A 22,764-nucleotide genomic window follows, 5' to 3' on the forward strand; every position below is an offset into this window, starting at 1 on the left:
CCGCATGTGCACCGCATGAACCCCTCCATATTTCTTCGCTCGGCAGCCGCACAGGGCCAGTGTATCAGCTAACATCACTTCTGTTACGCAAGGGTAGAGATCTATATACGCGCAGGTTCGTGGCGTGGCGCGCCCGTTTGAAGGAGCGCGCCCATGCATCCAGGGCTCGTTCATTCGAGCAGAGAGCTAAGTGTCTGTGTCGCAAGTGAAGTGGGACTCAGAAGTTATCAGCAAGCGAATAAGCTCCACCAAGAGGCTCAGCAGAGCAGCGATCCAGGCAGGAGGGTTGTTCTGGAAGAGAAAGCGGAAGGATGCTGATCCGTGCTTTGCCTGGAGCTGCAGCATCACCTCAACAGCGCAAACGCGGGACCCTTTAACTTTACTGTGTTGAAGTAAATCTCAGCTGCGAATCTTTCCTCTGTCCGGTCCGGTTAGGTGCTGTTATCCACCATGCCTGGTTCAGTCCATTGTGCGCTCTTTCTGTGCGCCTTCTTCCAGACGTTCTCTCTGCTCGGTGGACAGGTGCCGAACTGCCAAGAGGTGCGCACGGTGTTTCACTCTCTGCATCCTGGCTCCAAGTGGGTGCCCGAAAACCCAGTGTCAGGTAGAGTCTTTAACTTAAGTCTCGTACGTGTACTTACATCATCTAACAGAGGCTTCTAATCGTCTGCATTGGTATGAAGGATGACAGCGTTATTTTGTTTCAGCTCTGACTGTCAGGGGTGGAAATTTAAAGTCACGTCACTTTAATTTAGTGGAGTTTTGTGAACTTGTACTTTTGTACTTCAATACATCCGCCAAATGTGCATATCTGATTGAAGTGAAACCACTTGTTTTGAAATTTACTTGGAAAGTAAAGAAATTAAGAGGACAACGACATGAAACTGTTTGGCTCACACTTGCACGTGATGGCCACAGATGATTCTACATTACATCCAAAATATGCTGATGCCGTAAACCTTATTCTGACACCCTGGTTGGATTTGTAATCTTGAGGTGTTCTTACACTGCACATAAAGAAGAGATCATATATTTCACTCATCAGCCTCTACTTTATAAAATGAGTACTCTGCTTTAGTAAATGTCAAATCAGTGACCTTAACTTTTAGATAGGCAAGGTTCATAGATCAGTTTTTACTTCTACTTAAGTAAAGTTTCATCAAAGTCACTTTACCTAAGTATATTTCTGTAATCTCTGCATCCCTGAACCGTAAGCCTTCATCTTTAGTGACCAATACAACACTGCAAGCCTTTTACACTTCCAGTTAAAAGCTGCTGACAGCCAGAGCTGGCTCGAATATTCTCTCCATCCCTCCAGCTTAACTAACCCTCTCTGTTAAGTTACATTATCAAGTAAAGTATTGTAGTAGAAAAAGAGGTAAAACCTGCTTTGATTCTGGATTTTTGGACATTTGAAGCAGATGTGAGAGCAGAGGTTTTATATGAGGGTTGTGGGTATATGCTGCTAAGTTGGCAGTGGTGGTGGCAGGTGTAGTTGTGTAAATGGCGATGGACTGAGCACAAAGAAAACGATCAGCACTCTTCCTTTAAGAGAGCTGATTAATAATATTGTCCAGGCTTGGTTGGCAGCTTTTTCCCAGCCACATTTTCACAGACTATAGATTAGTGGTGTGATATGAACTGTGAACACTCTGAAAACAAATTTATAATCAGACAATCCAACAATTGTTCCCTGGAGCTCAAATGCCACTGACTGCCTCCTGGATGTGTACAGAACACATCTTGAGAGAAGCAATTTGAATCTGAAGATAAGAAGAAATTGACGGCACTAATGGGAAATATTAAAGTCTTTTTGGGCTGGAGAAATAACTTGAAAAAATATTTTGCAGAACAAAGAACGCGGGGTTACTACTGAAGCCTGTTGCATGCATTCTGATTCAGTAAGTGGAGACCCCTCTCATGCCTGAATCACAGCCCTGTGCAAATATTAAGTTTCAGTGTGTTGTTAGCACAGGTGGATGTTGCAGGTTAACAGTTTCTTTTGATTCTGAGCATTCAGTTATTACATGCTTCTCTCATTAAATAGGTTTATCAAATAATCCCAAATGTACCCAGAGCATGAAAGACTGTAACTAATCACACATGCTTTAAATCAAACAGCAGGAAATATCTGCAATGCACTTTGAAGCATATTTTGTTACGCTCCCTCTACCCAATTTTAATCTCCCATCTGTGGGTGCATGCAGCTCTAACCGCTGAGCCCTTGTATATCCCCATGCATCCATCTTTAATCACAGCCCTCCACCTACACAATCAAGTATTTTATCTGCCAGCCAAATAGGAAATCAGTGTTGCTAGCCGAGAGAGATGTTCAGCCTCCCTAAATGTAAGGCCGAGCAGTCCAGCTGTGTCTGCACATCAAGCTGAGATGGACAACCTGCAAACAGGGTGGTCACAACAATTCACATACTCTAAATCAGTTTATCTGTCAAGCGAAGGGTGCTCTATTGTGGCCAGTTAGTAGGTAGTTTGATTTATACGTTCTCATGCAAAATGCTGGCCATTAGAAGTAGAACAGGGTAGCTACATCATTTTGGTTGAAATGGACTCTAAAACTGACTTCTTTAAAAACACAATTAATACAGTGCCTGTTAAAGTATTCACCCTCTAGGATGTTTTACCTTTTTTGGATTTTATAAATCAACCATGTTCAATATAATTTGACAATTTTTGAAAGCTTTTCAAGTCAATCAAGGTGACTCCAGTGACATCAGGGTCTCCTCTGCTGGCATAGAAGTAAGAACTGGCAGGAAGTAGAACGCGCAGGAGGCAGTCAACTAGGCTGAATCACGGCTGAGGCACAGTGAGTTGATGGGAGCAGTGGCTTCTGGACGGGCAGGGTTCGGCAGCAACCCAAGACCCTGCTACAACAAGGTCTGGGGGAAGGAAAGACGCCAGTTGATCTAGAAGGTCCGAGCAGGGGTGGAGGAAGCCCGCTGCAGTAGGACAGTAGGGATGCGGCGGGAGGGGGGGTGGACTCAATGGGAACAGGCAGCAGACCGGCAGGTCTCGTGGACGGACCTTTGGAAGTCAGAGCCACACAGGATCAAGTTCCTTATCCAGTCAGTCTACAATGTCCTCCCCAGCCCATCCAACCTCTTCCACTGGGGCCTGGTAGACACTCCACAGTGTCCACTATGTCAGAAAGGAGGCATGCTGGAGCATATTTTGAGCTGTTGCCCAAAAGCCCTTGGACAGGGGCGCTACAGTTGGCGGAACAACCAGGTGCTGAGGGTCACTGCAGAGGTTGTTAGTTCAGGAATCTCTCGCAGCAGACAGCAGCAACCGGCGAGGCAGTCCATTGCTTTTGTCAAAGCGGAGGGAGAAGCCACAGCAGTGCTCGAGCCAAACAGGAGGGCTGCTTGCAACAGCTTGGGACTGGCAGCTGAAGGTCGACCTAGGAAGACAGCTCGAGTTCCCAGAGACCATCGCAGTGACCAGACATAGTTCTGGTCTCTGAAACAATGAGAGCTGACTGTTCCCTGGGAAGACCGGATGGAGGACGCCTAGGAGAGGAAGAGGGCCAAGTATGAGGAGCTGGCAGATGAGTGTTGGAGCAGGGGATGGCGGACCCGTTGCAACTCCATTGAGATTGGGTGCAGAGGCTTCACTGGCCAGTCTCTTGTCAGGGCTCTCAATTTGCTGGGAGTGAAGGGACTGCACAACAGGAGGGCCATCAAGAACATCCCCGATGCTGCAGAAAAGGCATAGAGACGGCTGTGGATCAAGCGAGGGGATCTGTGGACCACACTTGCTTCTCAGACACAAGCCGGGACTTGATCACCCCGGCTGGGTCACCTGGGTGAGGGTGTATGATGTTGAAAGACCCAAAACACCTGGGGACCCCAGGAACATCACTGAGGATGTGCCTGAGTTGCACCAAAATGTGCTTGCCAAAGCATAAACCAACGCAATTCCACTGATAATCAGATGTGTAAAATAAAGAATGCTTTTCTTAAGGACATTAATATAATCATTTTTGACCATTTTATGGTGAGTCATTGCAAAGGTTTTTGAAATGATTTTAAATACGGGTCTGCTTAAGGTTTGGGCTATGAGGTGAATCAGCTGATCATCAGTATCTGAAGTCGCTCAGACTGAGGCTGTGGAGTAAAGGAGTTCTCATTCACATGGTTGTGCCTCCTCTCTCCTCCTGTTTTTCCTCACATCTCTCTTTCAGTTCCTCACTGGGTGGAGGTAAGATGCAAGGAAACGACACGAATGGAGGGAGGAAGGATACCGAAATGTGAAATGAGAAGGACCTAATGTGTTTGTGGTGATGTGCAGTGTTGGCAGTCACCAAACATTCAGAGCACTCAAGTGGTCCACGTTTCACTGATTGTGAGAGTTCTAGCACCAGGTGGCTGGAGCTCTGTTCAGTATGGGAATTCACTTTAAAGGGGGTGAATATTTATGCAATCACTTATTTTACATTAAATGTTTTTATTTCTTATCGCATTGACATTACTTTGTAGAAATCTGTTTTCACTTTAACATTAAAGAATGGTTTAGCAATTTTATGCCAAAAGAGCCAGATTATATTGACCATGATTGATTTATAATACCAATAAAAGAGTAAAACATCCCAGGGGTTAATACTTTTATAGGCTCTATATTTATACATTTTCAGCAACTGACCACATAGCATGAACCTCACTGATCCGAATTTTGTTTTAAAAGTACTTTGTGTGATCATTTGTTTATCTTTGTAGAGTGTTTTATATCAGTAAAAGAATACTTTCACATGCTGCTAGAACAAGAATCTAATAAAATATACTGCATGTATGAAGAGTTAAAATAGGATTTTGTAACTATTGTTTGTCTCATTCAGCATTGTAGCATTGGAGTAGCAAAAACTAACATCTGACCTGATGCAGAATAGAATAACTGAGACGGAAAAGCAAGAGACGCCAAAAATCCTCACACTTTTTGTCACTTGGAATGACATGATACAGAGATTATTGCTTCTCAAAGCCTAACCATCCCAGAGGGATCTGAAGATCTCCCTTTCTAAACATTAGTTAAACTTTATGGTTTGTGATTTTCTAGACTCACAACAAACAATCAGAGCTGCCAGAGGGAGAGATGAATTTTAAGATCTACTCAGAGAAACCATTTTAATGAAAAATACTTCGGCTAATCTAACAAGGCCTATACTGAGGACGTTGTATGTCCTACCCCTGCTGCACCTTTGGAGTGAAGTGAATTCAGACTCTTTGGAAATCAAATTGGCAATCCAGAGAGAAAAGACACTAACCCTGCAATTATTGTGGAGAGGAATGATGTAGTAGTTCTGGACCCATTCATAGAAATCCTGTCACCAGCTGTGTATATCTGCTGGTTACGACTGATTAAATCAAAGAGAGGAGATTGATTCATTGCAATCTGTGAAAAAAATCTGATATTTCACATGAAAACAGGAAGAACAGAGAAAACACTAGTGTGTATTTTCTGCTTTCTTATTCTATTTTCTATGTGCAATTTCTTTAGCAAACTGCAGTTTGGGGCACTGACATAAACTAATATTGATTTATTGTTTATCATGCAGTGTACTGAAATAGTTGCATTTCCAAACATTGCATCATTGGGTTCGCATTCATCGCTCAAACTGATTCTTCCCCCTCAACAATAAATTTCATTTTGAGGAGGATGCCTCTGTGCAGACCTTTTTTATTCAAACACTTTATTTATTTATTTAATTTCGCTTGTATTTATTATTCTCAGATGAAATCCATCATCAACACCAGATGTGCCAGTATTTTCTTTTGAAGCTCTCCACAGGCCAAGTGTTACACTAGCTACCGAAACAAAACATGTATGAGAGTTAGCGCAGTAATTTCTGATAACATTAAAAATAACCATATAACAGTAGCATCGATACTCATTATTGAATTAAAAAAGTCTTTATTATTTCTTAATAAATCATATTCTTATCTCTAGGCTGAAAAAGTCTTCTTATTTAAGTGACAGTCATGTTTCCAGTGCTTTATGCTGCTTTTTATATCCGCTGGGCTTGTAGTCAAAGTCAATTTTTGTATTGGATTTCTATAAACCCTGCCTCTCCCACTTTTGTATTAATGAGACTGTTTTTTTTTTTCTTACATTTTCCAGAAGCATGAAATATGCAGTTACTTCTCATAGATTTAGCACATTTTTGGGGGTCTGTTTTGTTCTGAGTCATCTATAAAACATTATTGTCTTTAACTGCAGAACAAGTTGAAAGTTTTCAGTCATATCTTCTTATTCTTTCTGCTTGCTTAGAATTTGAGGAGTAAAAACTTCTTTTAAAGTCTGTCATGCAGCCTACGTGAGTTCTTCAGCATGGCATCCATCTAATATAAGACTGAGGAAATTTAAAGCTGCTTACTGCAGTTTCACAGAGTAAAGTCTTACTTCCTGTGTGTGTAAATGAGTGAATGAGAGACATGAAGTGGCCTGTATTAGTATGGTGATCTTGTGGGCAGGAGGTAGCTGATTCAGTGAGATGTCCGCAGGAAGGCTGAGCAGAATTCTAATAATGCTGCACTGATGCTTGAGGCAAAACACCAAAATATGAAAGCTTCAGATTTTCTGTCCATAAACATGATCTAAATGAAACAAGTTTCAACACAGATCTGAAAAATAAAATGTTAACAGTGCTGTAGGGGTATCACTCCAGTGTTTGTTGTGTCTGCAGCTGAGGGTGCTTGTAGAGTCTGAGGGTGAGATGGAGGCCGCGTGTCAGGTCACTACATATGTGTAGAGGGACACTTGAGAAGCGCAGAGCACTTACCGCAGGACAAGTGTGAATCAGCTCCATCTGTGTCCACAGCGGTTTGAGTGGAGGATGTGGTGTCTCTCTGACAGCAACAGCAGATCTGTTTCATGAGAGCAGCATCAGATTTACACTTAATGAAAAAGTGCACCACTATACTAGAGGCTGTGCTGACAGCTGCCACTTATTTCAACATGAAATACTGCAGAGCTTTTTCTGTCTCTGGGCTGAAATTTTGTATTTTTATTTCCTCTGGTACGACATACTCATAGGGTGCTATGAGGAGTTCAGGAAATATTCAGGAGAGCATCAAGAAACATAAACCAATCATTAGTTAGCTGTTGTTGTTTATCATTGAAAAAAAAAGGGAAAATCAGGGAACAAATGTCCTTGATGACACCAGACATGACTCATCTGACCTGAAACCAGAGGTTTTTTTGTTAAGCACTATTTATTATTTGTTCGGTCAGTTTTCATTGCTTGAACAGTCTTTTTGTAATCAGGAACTCTGTGTTTGCTGCCCCTTTGTTTTATGTACAGTGTAAAATCAGGAATCAGGCTCTTTCACATTCATGCTTCCAGCTTTCAATTTCTTGCTTCATCAAACAATTTTAAGTAGAGCAGTGAGCAAAGCTCCAAAAACATGTAAAACAATTGTAATCCCCAACAGCTAATGGTATTATTACTCCTCAGTTGTAAATCCTCATTTCATTTATTGTCTCTACAAAGTGACACTGGATTATTTTGCCCTGGAGAGAAAGTCCCACATGCTTCCACTCAACACCGGTACTTGATGTATAATTTATGCTCATAATGAACAGCTCTTAACATATTCTATATCTTAATACAACTTGTTTTTTTCAAGGTTCCCATCATTAAAGTTGCATAGTGATAGCTTTCTAATTGGTGCGGGGAATGTAGGAGACACACAGTGTATTTGTGTCTGTCCCCATTCCCCTGCCTTGGAGTCCCCAAGCTTGTTAAAGCATTGAAGGAAAGAACTCCTGCTGTCTGTGTGTACTCACAACTGCTTGAGCCCCTGCTGGAGCTTCACCCTTGGCATTTCAGTAGAAACTTTGTTGTCATGAGAGAATCAGCAAAGGACAGTCAGATAAGTCTGCAGCAAACTGAAGGGCAATCAATTTGGTTTTAAAAAAAGGCTTTTAAAGACCTTGAAGCTCATGAAAACAGCCATTCTTCCATGTTGAACTGCCTGTCCTGCTATTCCAGAGTATTGATTGGAACTAGGTGATAATTTAAAGACTAGGCCTTGGACCAAGGATGTACGTTAGGGAAATTTACATCTAAATTGCTCCCAGCCCTGCACCTTGTCCTTCTTAATTTTGTTTGAGAGAATTGGCTATCAGGGCACAAACATCAACCAATTAACCAATAACAAACTGACAGAAAGGTGTTGAAGTGCCCATTAGCTATTACACTAACGAAGACCAGGTCATAAAAGCTCTGAGCAAAACCGCACAGGGATGACAGGCAATCAAAAAAGGGAGAACAGGAGCTAAGCCTAAAGCAAAGAGGAGAAGCAGGAAGCTTATTCCCAAGTGATCTGTCAGTCAGAGAGAAGGTTTTATTTAGACGTTGATTTTATTGTTGTGACTCTACAGGTAATCATTTTGCCTGCTGGATTTTTCACTTATTCCTTACTGCTGTGGTACCTCTGTAATGAAACACATTTATCATCTGCAAAACGACATGCGTGCAGATGAAACTGTTTTCAGGAGGTAATTACTAAATCTTTGTCTCTTCTCTGCACTGGCTGCACTACCACTCCAGTGGTGCAATTGACAGCTTAATAATTTTGCTCACAAATTCTGAAATTAACTTGATCTTATCTGTCAAGCCTGTCAGTATGCATACAAAGGTGCTGTACAACAGTTTTATTACCAGTTTCACCCTTTAGAGTCTACACCCTAAAGTGTGACGGGGCAACCCAGGTCTGTTCTCTATGGGACTCCTCTGTGCTTATCATATATCAAGACTGTCATTCTGCTGTACCTCCTTCTTTGTTAGTAGCTCTGCTGTTTTCACTGGTTTAGAAAAGGTATGTGCACGTATATATTCCTCCATCTCTTTATCTTCAGCAGCAGGTAAGCAGGCAGACTCCCCTGACATTTGTTCACCGCACCATCAATCAGGCCCATGTCACTTGTGCCTCTCAAGCAGAGGATCCTTCAGACAACTCCTCAGTGTAGCTCCGCATGGTAGTGCAGCTCATGGAAGCTTTCTGCAGCCACATGAGACAGAGAGATGGGGAAGCACCGCAGAAAGGGAACTCCATTTTATATTTCAACATTAAAGATAGTTGTGCTATGTTTATGTCTGTTTGATGTATTGCAGGAGTTTCATTTTAGAGTAGGGATTTGGGATTGAGCTGGAAAATCAAAGCTTGTTAAAGAAAGTGCAGACTTCTCTAGGTAATTCGTTTTAAGTTGAGGTGTGCTATCACAGTATCTTTACAACTTCAGTAGTGATGGTTGTTTCGGCCTCCTAAAAAAAACAGAGTTTGAACTTTAGTAGGCTGTCTCTTTGAAAGCTTTAAATGGGTTTTACTTCTACAGCGTGACTAAAAAATTGTGATAGTAAAAGCATATCCAGCTATTAAAACAAGACAAAATGGCTCTTTGAAAAGATGTCCTTCAGCACATCATCACAAAAGGCTGCACTTCATTCACTATTACTGTTGCAGCTGCTGAGGTATTTCAGTTATCCTTGATCAGATTAAATCCTGAAATCTTTTTAATTTTCCACCTTTTTCTTTTTTCCAATGGAATGACATTTTTTTAGGGAGTTTTTTCATTCATACATGTGTGTGAAGAGACATCATTCGAATAAGAAATCTTTTTCACCTTAGTTAACTTTTGCCTGCTAACATATGTACCTCTCAGAGTCAGTAAATCCTCGTACTTCTCATCTTTGTAAACAACTTGCTCTGCCAGTGACCAGATGAACAACATTGTTTCAGCACCTTAAATCTATCTTGCAGCTATTTTGTAATGGCGTATGAAGTGAAAGTATGTTTAATCTGTGGTTTGTTTGTTTGTTTCCTGGTTGCTCCTGGCTCTAAACTTTGTGGCCAAAAACATTTTTATCATCTAGGTGTGGAAAGTGAAGCCTGAAGTAAGGATAACTTGCTCTCGACAGAATTTTTCTCTGAGCAAAACAACATTGCTGTGGTGTATTGCTTTAATGTGCATCAAAATGAATCATTTTTAGCAGCAGTTTATTTTGGAATCCAGCCCTGCTAAATAACCCTGCTTAATGATGTACGCTCATTATGTCTGCAGAATCTGCAGGAGATAGCGTTTCCTCTGTTTAACATGCAGGGAATGCAACTAATGTTTATTTCTGTTAAATGAAAGGCCTCTATTCTGTAAGAAAGAAACAAAAGTGTCTCTGCTGTCCCCTTATTCTGCTCATTCAGACTCCTGTCCTCTCTCTGCTGATTTCTTGCCAGGTGCTGATCTGCAGGTTTGCCAAAGCAAAGGCCCGTCCTGCTGTTCCAAAAAGATGGAGGAGCGCTATCAGGTAGCTGCACGCAGCAACATGGAGTCAGGTCTGCAGGTTGTCAGTGCTCAACTTAAACGTCTTATCATCCAGAACGCTGCAATATTCCAAGGTAAGCAGTGAGCACAGTTAGACTGAACCTGTCTCAAACAGACAAGAGGATTTAAAAAAAACTAGCACAGAGAAAAAACATCTTCACCTCAGTGTTAAACTGATGATTGACATCCTCATCTCAGGATCCAGTTTCTTGGCTGCAGATCACTGTTCACTTCAACATCTCCCTCTTCTGAGCACTGAGTCACATATAAATAAGACAGAAGCATAATGCACACAGACAGGGATGAGACTGCAGTTCAGCTAAATGTTCAAATGGCAGAGGCATGTGGTTCAAATGACTTTAGATACAGTGTAGTTGTCTCTGCAAGGCATGTTCATCCAGAAATTGACAGCCTCCTGAAAACAGTTACACAGCAGCCATTGGTAGCTCATGGCTGTTATATAAAGAGCAAAAACTCAAGAGAGCGCAGCAGAGTGGGGTAAAAGGAGAGAAACTGGTATGAGTGGTTCCAGTTTACTGATATATATGCAAAATACCAGCTCAATAAAATAGTGGTGTGAAACACAGATGAGTCAGACTTCAGATTCAGCTGCTGTCAGCTGAGGAGACGTATTCATGTTCAGTGTACCATTTATTGTATGTTGTGGTTCTTCTTCTTCTTCTCTTGGGTTTAATGGCGGTTGGCATCCAACGTGTGTCATTATTGCCACCTTCTGTATTGTGAAAACTCTGTGAAAGCTATAAACAACGTTTACCCAATTTGCTCCCCGTTCATGGCATTTCTATTTCTATGACCCAGACACACTTGTCTGAGTTTTTGCCATTCCTTCCCTCAGGGTATTGTCCAACTCTTCACAAGTGATACCCTCAATGTCCGGAAATGTTTTTGCTGCCTCCAACACCATTTTAATTCTTTCTGATTTCCCTTGAATGTCTGCTGCACAGTTAATGACCATTGAAATGAATGCCAGGAAACGTTTTTTTTGTCCACACACATGTTGTCTTTGTGTCTTTGCCGCTCCTGTTCCTCCTCCTGCAAAGGCACTTCTTTGGCTTTTTCAACCCTCCTCACTGCCTCGGCATATGACAACCTCTCCTCAGCGCAGACTTTACACAGTCTTACTTCCCTGATTCTATTTGGGTACTTTGCAGATTGTGCAAAATGATTTCCTTTACAATGCAAACACTTCACGTCTTCATTTTCGATGTCACATGTATCATAACATTCATTTTCACCACACTTCAAACACCGTTTAACTCTTCTGCACACTGCAGCAACATGTCCATAGTCTTGACAGCAGAAACATCTCAGGGAAGCTTTCTCAAACGGTCTGACTCTGTAGCACACATAATCTAGAAACACTCTGTCCGGCAATTCTCCCTCAAAAGTCAGACACACTGATTTAGTGTCCTCCTTCTCCCCTTCTCGATTTCTAGTCATTCTCCGTGCCTTACACACTCCTTGGACTTTAAGAAATGAGTCAGCCTCCACTGACATTGGCACTCCACCTACAACTCCTTTCTTCCTTCCCTGTTTTCCAAGGGGAAAACAATTAACAATGCTGAAGCCATTTTTAAATATTTTGATTTTCAATGCTCTGTCTCTTTGCCATTTTGAGAGGCATTTGACAATGATAAGTCCTCCTCTCGTGATTCAAACTGATTGCACCTTACCTAGCTTGTCTTCAATAAACTTCCCAACCTCGTGTGGGCCTTTAAAGATACCGTCCGTTTGCTTTTTTGCTGCTATTCCAACAACAAACGATTCCTCCATTGCCATTACTTGAAAGACTGTTCTTCTTCCTTTTCTTTTTGTTTGTGTATCCTTTCATATCCCCATTTTTAAATTTGCACACTGAACCCTCTGAGTCATCGACTGCTTCAAACTCCATGGTCTTGTTCTCTCCAACCACAGTTGTGAACTAGCTTGTATGTTGTGGTTGCTCTCCACAGGTGGGACTTGTCTGAGTCATGAACATCACACATGGTGCAAAAGGGTCTGATGCCCAAAGGCATTATGGGAAAATTCTGCAGACTAAGGGATGATGTCAATCAATTTGAATTAAATTGGGTAAATGACAGAAAATTCTTAGAATGACTGAGTACTGTTTACTTAAAATTAAAAATGTGTTCAACTGACTCAGAGAAATAGAATTGAAAAAGCTTTTTTTGATTTTTAATTTCATACAACTCTTTTTTTCTTCACTAACTGTCTACTGTTCAGTTTTGCAGTGAGTCTGGAGTCTTTTACTGTCAAAGATGAGCCTTGATTTTGCATGAGTAATCACTGCATTGGCTATGTGATGGTGTAGCATCAATCTTCGTAAATCATAAATATAAGGACATATTTAAAATATACATACTTTGATTTGCACTATTTAATCATTGTATTTATTTTATAATTTTATAATCATGAATTATTATTATGAGCCTCCTGATCATAGAACAATTTATGTGTCATGACTTCTTACTGTTGCAGAATTCAGAAAAAGTAATTCATAGCTTTACTCTTTTAGGTACAAACCTAAAAAATATTTGTTATTTCAATAAATTTCTAATGTATTCATATAAAAAAGATTTGAAGGCTGATTCCTCCAGCTATCAAAACTATCAAAACTGTGGCTAAAGTTGCCTTCAGGGAATGTTTCCCTGTATGGGGGCCATGCTATATTCAAACTGAGTTTTGTAAACTTTTTGCTCTAAATCACAGTAAACTCCTGGACAACAAAGGGATAAAAACTCCACTCTGGCATTGCAGCCAAATTAGCAACAGTTGTTTCTGTAAAATATCCCTTTCACAGGAGCTTTTGTTATCAGACTACACAGGCCCTTCCAACCCAGCACAGCAGCTCTGTTCACTGTCTTGGGCTTTTCACTTGGAAGTAGGATGTGCAGCCTCACTGGGCCAACTTTTTGAGAGTGCACATTATTGGTAGTGAAACACAGCAACATCCTGATGTGCCAATTAAAACTTGGGGTTTTAATGGGGGCCGTGGGGTTTGCTTGTCAGGGTTGTTACTCTCTATGTAAGAGACTACTGCTGTGGTTTGGCTGCTCTTTCCTAGAAGGGGGTTCAATACTAATTACTTTAGCATAGGTCTTGAGAGAACTCTCCAAACAGCCAGGGACTAAAATCCTTTTAACATCCTGGTCTTATCTCTTTCTCCAAACTTCAATTTCATCCTCTCTTCTTCCCTGTTCTTCTTCTCCTTTTTTCTCATTCTCTCTTTCGTCCCTGTCATCATCCTCTCTCTCAGCCTCTGTCTCGCTCAGACTACTTGACTTTTCTTTCTCCTTCTGTCTTTTCTCCCTCTGTTTGTCTCTTCCCCTTGTACTTGTGCTACCACTGGGATTTGAGTGCATGCCTTGTTTGCAGTCTTCTTTGCTATGCTCTCTTTCTTTTCTTTTGCACTCACTGATGCGCCACAGATCAAAGGGCTTCCCCTCTCCACTCCTCTATCTGCCATCTCCAAGTGCTCCCTCTATCCCTGCATCCCCCTCTCCTTTGAGCCCCACCTGCCTAGCTCTGCTTTCCCAAGCCTCAGACTACACTCCAGGGTTTTTTCTTCCCTTTTGAAGTAAAATTCTCTAAAACAATATGAAAAGTAGGGGCTCTGTCTATCTTTTTATTTTCAAGCAGTAAAGCGATGGGCCACTTTAACATAAGGATTCTTCGAGATCAATAGCAGGAAATAGAAAAGGCATTAGGAATTTCTAATGATGCATCCCTCTCTCACAAAATGCCTTAAATGCTCTTTGACAATCTAATGAACCTTAGCTTATCTCTTTATGCTATACCTGGGAGAGACTACATAATGGATACACTGCTGTATCCACTCTGATATGTGACAGACTCTTAAATTTCTTTTGGGTTCACATTAGAGAGATCATTACATCACCTTCTCCTGTGTGCTATAAATGCTTTTCACTCAATAGCCTGATGTTGATTTAGTTCACAGTGTGGCCCTGTGCTAGATGCTCAACTTTAAATCTAGTCTTTAAAAATGAGAAGCACCTAGAGCAGCAGTATTACAAAAAGCAGAAGACAAAAATTTATATGAAATAAGCTGTTCAATTAAAGTAAACATTGAAAGCCAAGAATGGTTGTAATGCAAAGAGATAGGGATTTCAGATGGGAATAAATATATTAACAGGGTAATATGAAATGGATCAAAACTGTGAAAAGAGGTTAAAGTTCAAGAAAGTTAAATATGAATATATAAATGAAAATATACAAACAGAAGTATGGAGGTGTAGGAAAGGTATAGAGTAACTCTGCGACTGTTGAGTGGTCATCAGAGTAACTCTGAGTGGTCCTCAGAGTAACTGTGACTGTTATGTGGTCATCAGAGTACCCCTTAGTGGTCCTCAAAGTAACTCTGAGTGGTCATGAGAGTACCTCTGAGTGGTCATCAGAGTAACTGTTTCTTTTATGTGGTCATCAGAGTACTTCTGAGTGGTCCACAGAGTAACTGTGACAGTTGAGTGGTCATCACAGTGACTCTGAGTGGTCCTCAGAGTCACTCTGACCATTGAGTGGTCATCAGAGTGACTCTGAGGACTCTGACCATTAAGTGGTCATCAGAGTAACTCTGAGTGGTCCTCAGAATAACTCTGAGTGGTTCCCAGAGTAACTCTGTGACTGTTGAATGATCATCAGTGTCACTCTGTATGGTCCTCAGAGTAACTGTGACTGTTGAGTGGGCATCAGAGTAACTCTGTGACTGATGAGTGGTCGTCAGAGTTACTCTGATGGGTTCTCAAAGTATCTGTGACTGTTGAGTGGTCATCAGAGTCACTCTGTGATTGTTGAATGATCATCAGAGTCACTCTGTATGGTCCTCAGAGTAACTGTTACTGTTATGTGATCATCAGAGTGACTCTGTGTGGTCCTCAGAGTAACTGTGACTGTTGAGTGGTCATCAGAGTGACTGTGATTGGTCATCAGAGTTACTCTGAGTGGTTCTCAGAATACCTGTATTATTTATGTGGTCATCAGAGTACGTCTGATTGGTCCACAGATTAATTGTGACAGTTGAGTGGTCATCAGAGTGACTCTGAGTGGTCATCAGAGTACTTCAAAATGGTCCACAGAGTAACTGTGACAGTTGAGTGGTCATCAGAGTTACTCTGAGTGGTCTTCAGCGTTACTGTGACTGTTGAGTGGTCATCAGAGTGCCTCTGAGAGGTCCTCAGATTAACTGTTTCTTTTATGTGGTCATCAGAGTACTTCTGAGTGGTCCACAGAGTAACTGTGACAGTTGAGTGGTCATCACAGTGACTCTGAGTGGTCATCAGAGTACCTCTAATTGGTCCTCAGAGTAACTGTGACTGTCGGGTGGTCATCAGAGTAACTCTGAGGGGTCTTCAGCGTAAATGTCTGTTGAGTGGTCCTCAGAGTCACTCTGCCCATTGAATGGTCATCAGAGTGACTCTGAGTGGTCCTAAAAGAGTAACTCTGTGTGGTCCTCAGAGTCACCCTGACTGTTGAGTGGTCATCAGAGTGACTCTGAGTGGTTATCAGAGTAACTCGGTGACAGTTGAGTGGACATCAGAGTAACTCTGTGACTATTGAGTGGTCGTCAGAGTTACTCTGAGTGGTTCCCAAAGTAACTGTGACTGCTGAGTGGTCATCGGAGTAACTCTGAGTGGTCCTCAGAGTAACTGTTACTGTTATGTGGTCATCAGAGTACCTCTTAGTGGTCCTCAGAATAACTCTGAGTGGTCATCAGAGTAACTCTGTGACTGCTGAATGATCATCAGAGTCACTCTGTATGGTCCTCAGTGTAACTGTGACTGTTGAGTGGTCATCAGAGTAACTCTGCGACTGTTCAGTGATCATCAGAGTTACTCTGAGTGGTTCTCAGAGTACCTGTTTTATTCATGTGGTCATCTGAGTACTTCTGAGTGGTCATCAGAGTCACTCTGTGATTGTTGAATGATCATCAGAGTCACTCTGTATGGTCCTCAGAGTAACTGTTACTGTTATGTGATCATCAGAGTGACTCTGTGTGGTCCTCAGAGTAACTCGGTGACAGTTGAGTGGACATCAGAGTAACTCTGTGACTATTGAGTGGTCGTCAGAGTTACTCTGAGTGGTTCCCAAAGTAACTGTGACTGCTGAGTGGTCATCGGAGTAACTCTGAGTGGTCCTCAGAGTAACTGTTACTGTTATGTGGTCATCAGAGTACCTCTGAGTGGTCCTCAGATTAATTCTGAGTGGTCATCAGAGTAACTCTGAATGATCATCAGAGTGACTCTGTGTGGTCCTCAGAGTAACTGTGACTGTTGAGTGGTCATCAGAGTAACTCTGCGACTGTTCAGTGATCATCAGAGTTACTCTGAGTGGTTCTCAGAGTACCTGTTTTATTCATGTGGTCATCTGAGTACTTCTGAGTGGTCATCAGAGTCACTCTGTGATTGTTGAATGATCATCAGAGTCACTCTGTATGGTCCTCAGAGTAACTGTTACTGTTATGTGATCATCAGAGTGACTCTGTGTGGTCCTCAGAGTAACTGTGACTGTTGAGTGGTCATCAGAGTGACTGTGATTGGTCATCAGAGTAACTCTGTGACTGTTCAGTGATCATCAGAGTTACTCTGAGTGGTTCTCAGAATACCTGTATTATTTATGTGGTCATCAGAGTACGTCTGATTGGTCCACAGATTAATTGTGACAGTTGAGTGGTCATCAGAGTGACTCTGAGTGGTCATCAGAGTACTTCAAAATGGTCCACAGAGTAACTGTGACAGTTGAGTGGTCATCAGAGTTACTCTGAGTGGTCTTCAGCGTTACTGTGACTGTTGAGTGGTCATCAGAGTGCCTCTGAGAGGTCCTCAGAGTAACTGTTTCTTTTATGTGGTCATCAGAGTACTTCTGAGTGGTCCACAGAGTAACTGTGACAGTTGAGTGGTCATCACCGTGACTCTGAGGGGTCATCAGAGTACCTCTAATTGGTCCTCAGAGTAACTGTGACTGTCGGGTGGTCATCAGAGTAACTCTGAGGGGTCTTCAGCGTAAATGTCTGTTGAGTGGTCCTCAGAGTCACTCTGCCCATTGAATGGTCATCAGAGTGACTCTGAGTGGTCCTAAAAGAGTAACTCTGTGTGGTCCTCAGAGTCACCCTGACTGTTGAGTGGTCATCAGAGTGACTCTGAGTGGTTATCAGAGTAACTCGGTGACTGTTGAGTGGACATCAGAGTAACTCTGTGACTATTGAGTGGTCGTCAGAGTTACTCTGAGTGGTTCCCAAAGTAACTGTGACTGCTGAGTTGTCATCGGAGTAACTCTGAGTGGTCCTCAGAGTAACTGTTACTGTTATGTGGTCATCAGAGTACCTCTTAGTGGTCCTCAGAATAACTCTGAGTGGTCATCAGAGTAACTCTGTGACTGCTGAATGATCATCAGAGTCACTCTGTATGGTCCTCAGTGTAACTGTGACTGTTGAGTGGTCATCAGAGTGACTCTGAGTGGTCATCAGAGTACCTCTGAGTGGTCCTCAGATTAATTCTGAGTGGTCATCAGAGTAACTCTGAATGATCATCAGAGTGACTCTGTGTGGTCCTCAGAGTAACTGTGACTGTTGAGTGGTCATCAGAGTAACTCTGCGACTGTTCAGTGATCATCAGAGTTACTCTGAGTGGTTCTCAGAGTACCTGTTTTATTCATGTGGTCATCTGAGTACTTCTGAGTGGTCCACAGAGTAACTGTGACAGTTGAGTGGTCATCGGAGTGACTCTGAGTGGTCATCAGAGTACTTCAAAATGGTCCACAGAGTAACTGTGACAGTTGAGTGGTCATCAGAGTTACTCTGAGTGGTCCTCAGCGTAACTGTGAGTGTTGAGTGGTCATCAGAGTGACTCTGAGAGGTCCACAGAGTAACTGTGACAGTTGATTGGTCATCACAGTGACTCTGAATGGTCATCAGATTACCTCTTATTGGTCCTCAGAGTAACTATGACTGTCGGGTGGTCATCAGAGTAACTCTGAGTGGTCTTCAGCGTAAATGTCTGTTGAGTGGTCCTCAGAGTCACTCTGCCCATTGAATGGTCATCAGAGTGACTCTGAGTGGTCCTAAAAGAGTAACTCTGTGTGGTCCTCAGAGTAACTCTGACCGTTGAGTGGTCATCAGAGTGACTCTGAGTGGTTATCAGAGTAACTCGGTGACTGTTGAGTGGTCATCAGAGTAACTCTGAGTGGTCCTCAGAGTAACTGTGACTGTTGAGTGGTCATCAGAGTGACTCTGAGTGGTCCTCAGAGTAACTCTGCGACTGTTGAGTGGTCATTAGAGTAACTGTGACAGTTGAGTGGTCATCAGAGTAACTCTGTGACTGTGGATTGAACATCAGACTAACCCAAATGTTTTGTGCACTCAGAAGATGGCTGTAATCTTTTTTCTTTTCTTTTTCTACTTATTGTTTTTCTTCACTGATGCAATTATAACGGACACTGACTGAAGGTCTATTCATATCTGCAGGCTGTGTCTCTGGTTGCACTCATAGTTCCGTATATGAATTTACATTAATCTAACTCTATATTCCATGAGAGCATGCTGCTTCTGCATGAGTGTGAGTATGTGTACTGGACAGAAAAAGACCCAGAGAGACATGCACAGGTGGGAGATTGGATCTCTTTGCCCTCTGTCTTGTTAAAAAAATGTCTTTAATGTATCAGAATGTGTGCTGATAATGAAACTGGAGTAGGTGCACTGTTGTGCATCCTGTGTGTGGCACAAGCTCAGTATGTTGTGATTTGCTACATGTGCCAATATTTTTGATGTGTCTTCTTAATATCAGGAGCATTCTGCCCCACAGGCTTTAGACTTCAGACCAGGTTTAAGGTTGTGTAAGGTGTAGGTGTTTTCTGTGTCCTCAAGATAGGAACGCTGAACTTTTTCACCCGGCATCTCCACATTTAAAGACGAATGCACCCATATATTCTTTTGCTATTAGAAAAGCATGAGCAATGGTTGTAAAGTGCTTATTCTGTCAGATGAAAAACAGGAAAGACACCTGGACTGGTAGGCAGATGCTTAGGTATAAGACTGGGCCACTCTATTTACATGGTTGTTAGACCGTTTAGGGGCAGGCTTGTGTTTGTATTAATAATATAAGGCACATTTTATGTCATCTCCTCACTATTACCCCTTCTGTAGGCCCCGTATAGTTACTCAATTATGCATAAACTCATTTGCATTTGCATGGTAATTTTGTGTGATTGGAAGCTCTAATTGCTGTTATTTCCTCAGTGATGTGTGCACTCTTGTTGTATCGACTCTATGCTTACAGATTAGAAACTCAATCATCTTCTGTTGTTAATGTTGCAAGCTTTTATTTGACTGAAAAAAACATTTTTTGAGGTTATAGTCATATAATATACACTGAGAAGCACTACTGTTCAGTCTTGCAAGTCGGATCAGAATGTTTTGCTGTGTTTAAAATCAAACATGAGAAAGTGATGCTCTCCTGACTGCAGAGTTACTGGAGAGAACATATCACACTGCTGTAGACTCAGTTTTATCACAGCTTGTTCTGCTCTAGCCTGAGGAACAGTCCTGACCCAAAGGGGAGTCGCACTCAAGTCCAAAGAGCAAACCCAATTAGTAAACATGAGAAGATGGGATCAGTAGGATTGCTTATGAAGTCAAATATGTGGGTAGGAAAGATGAGCGAGAAGAGTGTGTTTGTGCATGTTCAGCGATCAGAGAGTCTGTGTGATATCTGCAGAAAAATTGGGACAGCAGGCCTGGTGCTCCTGAAATGACTCCATGGGTCTGCTGAAGGCCAACACAGTTGGGTGTTTGAAAGCAGGTCTGACGTGGACTGGTTCCAGGCGGCGTGAGGGCAATGTGTATGTGGCTTCACTCACTGCTGCGAGGCAGGGGAGCTTTCTCCACTTTACTCAAATCTCTCAGGGGTGATGCTTTGAAAATGAGCGTGAGTTTGAAACAAACTTGAAAGGGTGCCCACATCTTTTTATCAAATATAAAGACACCCACCTGCGGTGTGCCTGCCCAACAGCTACACATCAACATGTAGACACCACAATAAAAAAGATTCACCCAACCGAAGTGTGAAAAACCTTCTTTTGTGTCCTTGAGTTCTTACCTCATTCCTAGAGGGCCAACAAATTAGCATCTCATTAACTGTCTCAAAAAATTCAATTGGCTCCCCTTGCACTTTCTGAACGGGTTTTAATTACTCTATGAGTATAAGGAATTAGAATGGCAGCTCCCCTGTGGCCATAGTGGAGGTGGTTGTTGACCTTGAGAGGAGTTTGCCCTCATTTGTCTCCGATAGTGCTGAATGGACATTTGTGGTGGCAGTAACCTAAAGAAGAAGTGGCATGATGCAAAACCTGGCCTCTCCCTCCAGTGGCCAATAATCAGAATCAGATCTTATTGCCTTTTTATCCATTTCCTGATTCCTGCTCGTTAGGCATTCACTTGATACAAGGGGCTCCAGGAGGCTGACCTGAGCAAGCCTTCCCTCTGTCTGCTTATCATCTGCTTCCCATATACATGTCTTTGCCTCATGTCCTCCATGGAGTCATTTTGTATTCACGAGAGTTTTTCTGGAGTAATGCAATAACAGTGAAGACTGGTGGGTGTGTTTCTGCTGTAAGATGTCTGTAGTTGTTTGTGTGCTGCTTCAGGCTAATCTAATAACTTAATGATAGTGGGAGGCAGTTTGGCTATTTCCAATGGGCTCCTTTAAGGATCATTTACCAGACATGATGGGATATACCAGCCATTACCACATTTTCCAATATCAACCCATGAACTGATTTGAACTTAATTGCTGTTTTTATCATGATGTGCCATGGTTTGGTTTGTCTGTAATGAGATTTTCAGGACTTTTTGAGCACACTGGCATACTGTTGTAGATTGATAGTTAATAAAGCCATTTAATACTGAGGAGCATCCACTTGGAGTTCTGAAGGTTCTCTTATGCAATTGTCTGAAAGGAAACTGTCAAAGTGTCTTTGCAGTAGACGGTCTGAGAGAACAAATGCAAAATAGGTGTATTGATGCACTTCATCACCTCATTAAGATAAGACATTTTTTGCAAATTTATTGAAAATAAAAAACTGAAATATAACATTGATATCAGGCATTCGAAAAACAAAACAAAAAAAAACAAAACAAAACAAAACAAAACAAAAACAAAAACAAACAAACAACAACAACAAAAACAAAACAAGCCAAACCAAGCTTTCATGTGCCACTCTGCCGTAGATGCAGATCAGTGGAGGGCTGCAGTGATGTTTGTCCTTCTGGAACTTTGTCCAATCTCCACACAGGGTCTTTGGAGCTCAGTCAGAGTGACCATCTCATTCTTGGTCACTCTGCTTACAAAATCCATTCTCCCCCAGTTGCTCATTTTTGCCAGGCAACCAGCTCTTTGAAAAATCCTGGTAGTGCCACACTTCTACCATTTGAAAATTCTGAAGGCCACTGGGCTCTTGGGAACCTTCAGTGTGGCAGAATTGTTTTTGTAGCCTTCCCCAGTTCTGTGCCTTGCAACAATCCTGTCCCTTGGCTCAGATAGTAGTTCCTTTGACCTCATGGCTTGGTTTTTGCTCTAATATGCATTGTCAGCTGTATGACCTTCTAGAGAGGTGCGTGCCTATCCAAAATAATGTCCAATCAATTTGATTTACAACATGTTGACCCCAATGAAGGTAAAGAAACATCCAGAGATATGAGCTAGATTTCTAGTGTTTTGTAAAGGGTCTGAATACTAATGTCAATATGACATTTTATTTTTTACAGATTTGCAAAAATGCAAACTCTGTTTTCACTTTGTCATAATGGAGTAGAGTACTGAGAATAAAAAGATTTTTTTACTGTACCATCAGTCTGCAACATATGAAAATTGTAAAAAGTGAAGGGGGTCTGAATACCTTCTGAATGCACTGTACGGCCCATCCAAAATATTTTGGCAGAAAAGATCAGCTCGTTGTTCTGCTTACTCTGCTAAACGACATGAAGGTGTGAAAACCATTGTTGGGTCTGAATACCGATACTTTTAAAACCCATCAGCTCATGAGTTTACAGCTCAACATCTGTCTTCTTTTGTAAGGAGAATAAAACAAGACAAGGCCTTTTTCAAAAATGTTCATGCTGAGAAGAGAAGACTGAAAGATAGGATTATATAATTTTTTTTATTCCTGCTATGTATAAACAAACTAAACATTTTTGAGAAACTTGTCATTTAAATGAAGCTAAAAGACTAAAGGGATCTGTCTACTGCAAAACAAAAAAGAAAAAAAAGATACAACATTAAATTCAAATAAAATATTTATATTCTTTTTGTATTAAACAGTTATCTAAAGAGTACCAACGTGCAAATGCAGCTGTAAAAACTACACTCAAACTACTTTTTAACTACATAAAACACTATTAAC

At 41.7% G+C, this 22,764-nt stretch overlaps 1 protein-coding gene across 1 annotated transcript in view; it reads left to right on the forward strand.

Annotated features, from left to right (window-relative positions):
• Positions 1-450: 450 nt before the first annotated feature.
• The window catches only part of gpc3 (glypican 3), a 109,535-nt gene continuing 87,221 nt past the window's right edge, over positions 451-22,764 (forward strand). The window contains 2 exon segments of the mRNA XM_041797236.1: positions 451-604; positions 10,248-10,409. Of these exon segments, the coding sequence (XP_041653170.1) occupies positions 451-604; positions 10,248-10,409 (316 nt within the window).

Source organism: Cheilinus undulatus, linkage group 10, assembly GCF_018320785.1.
Source record: "Cheilinus undulatus linkage group 10, ASM1832078v1, whole genome shotgun sequence".
NCBI lineage: Eukaryota > Metazoa > Chordata > Actinopteri > Labriformes > Labridae > Cheilinus > Cheilinus undulatus.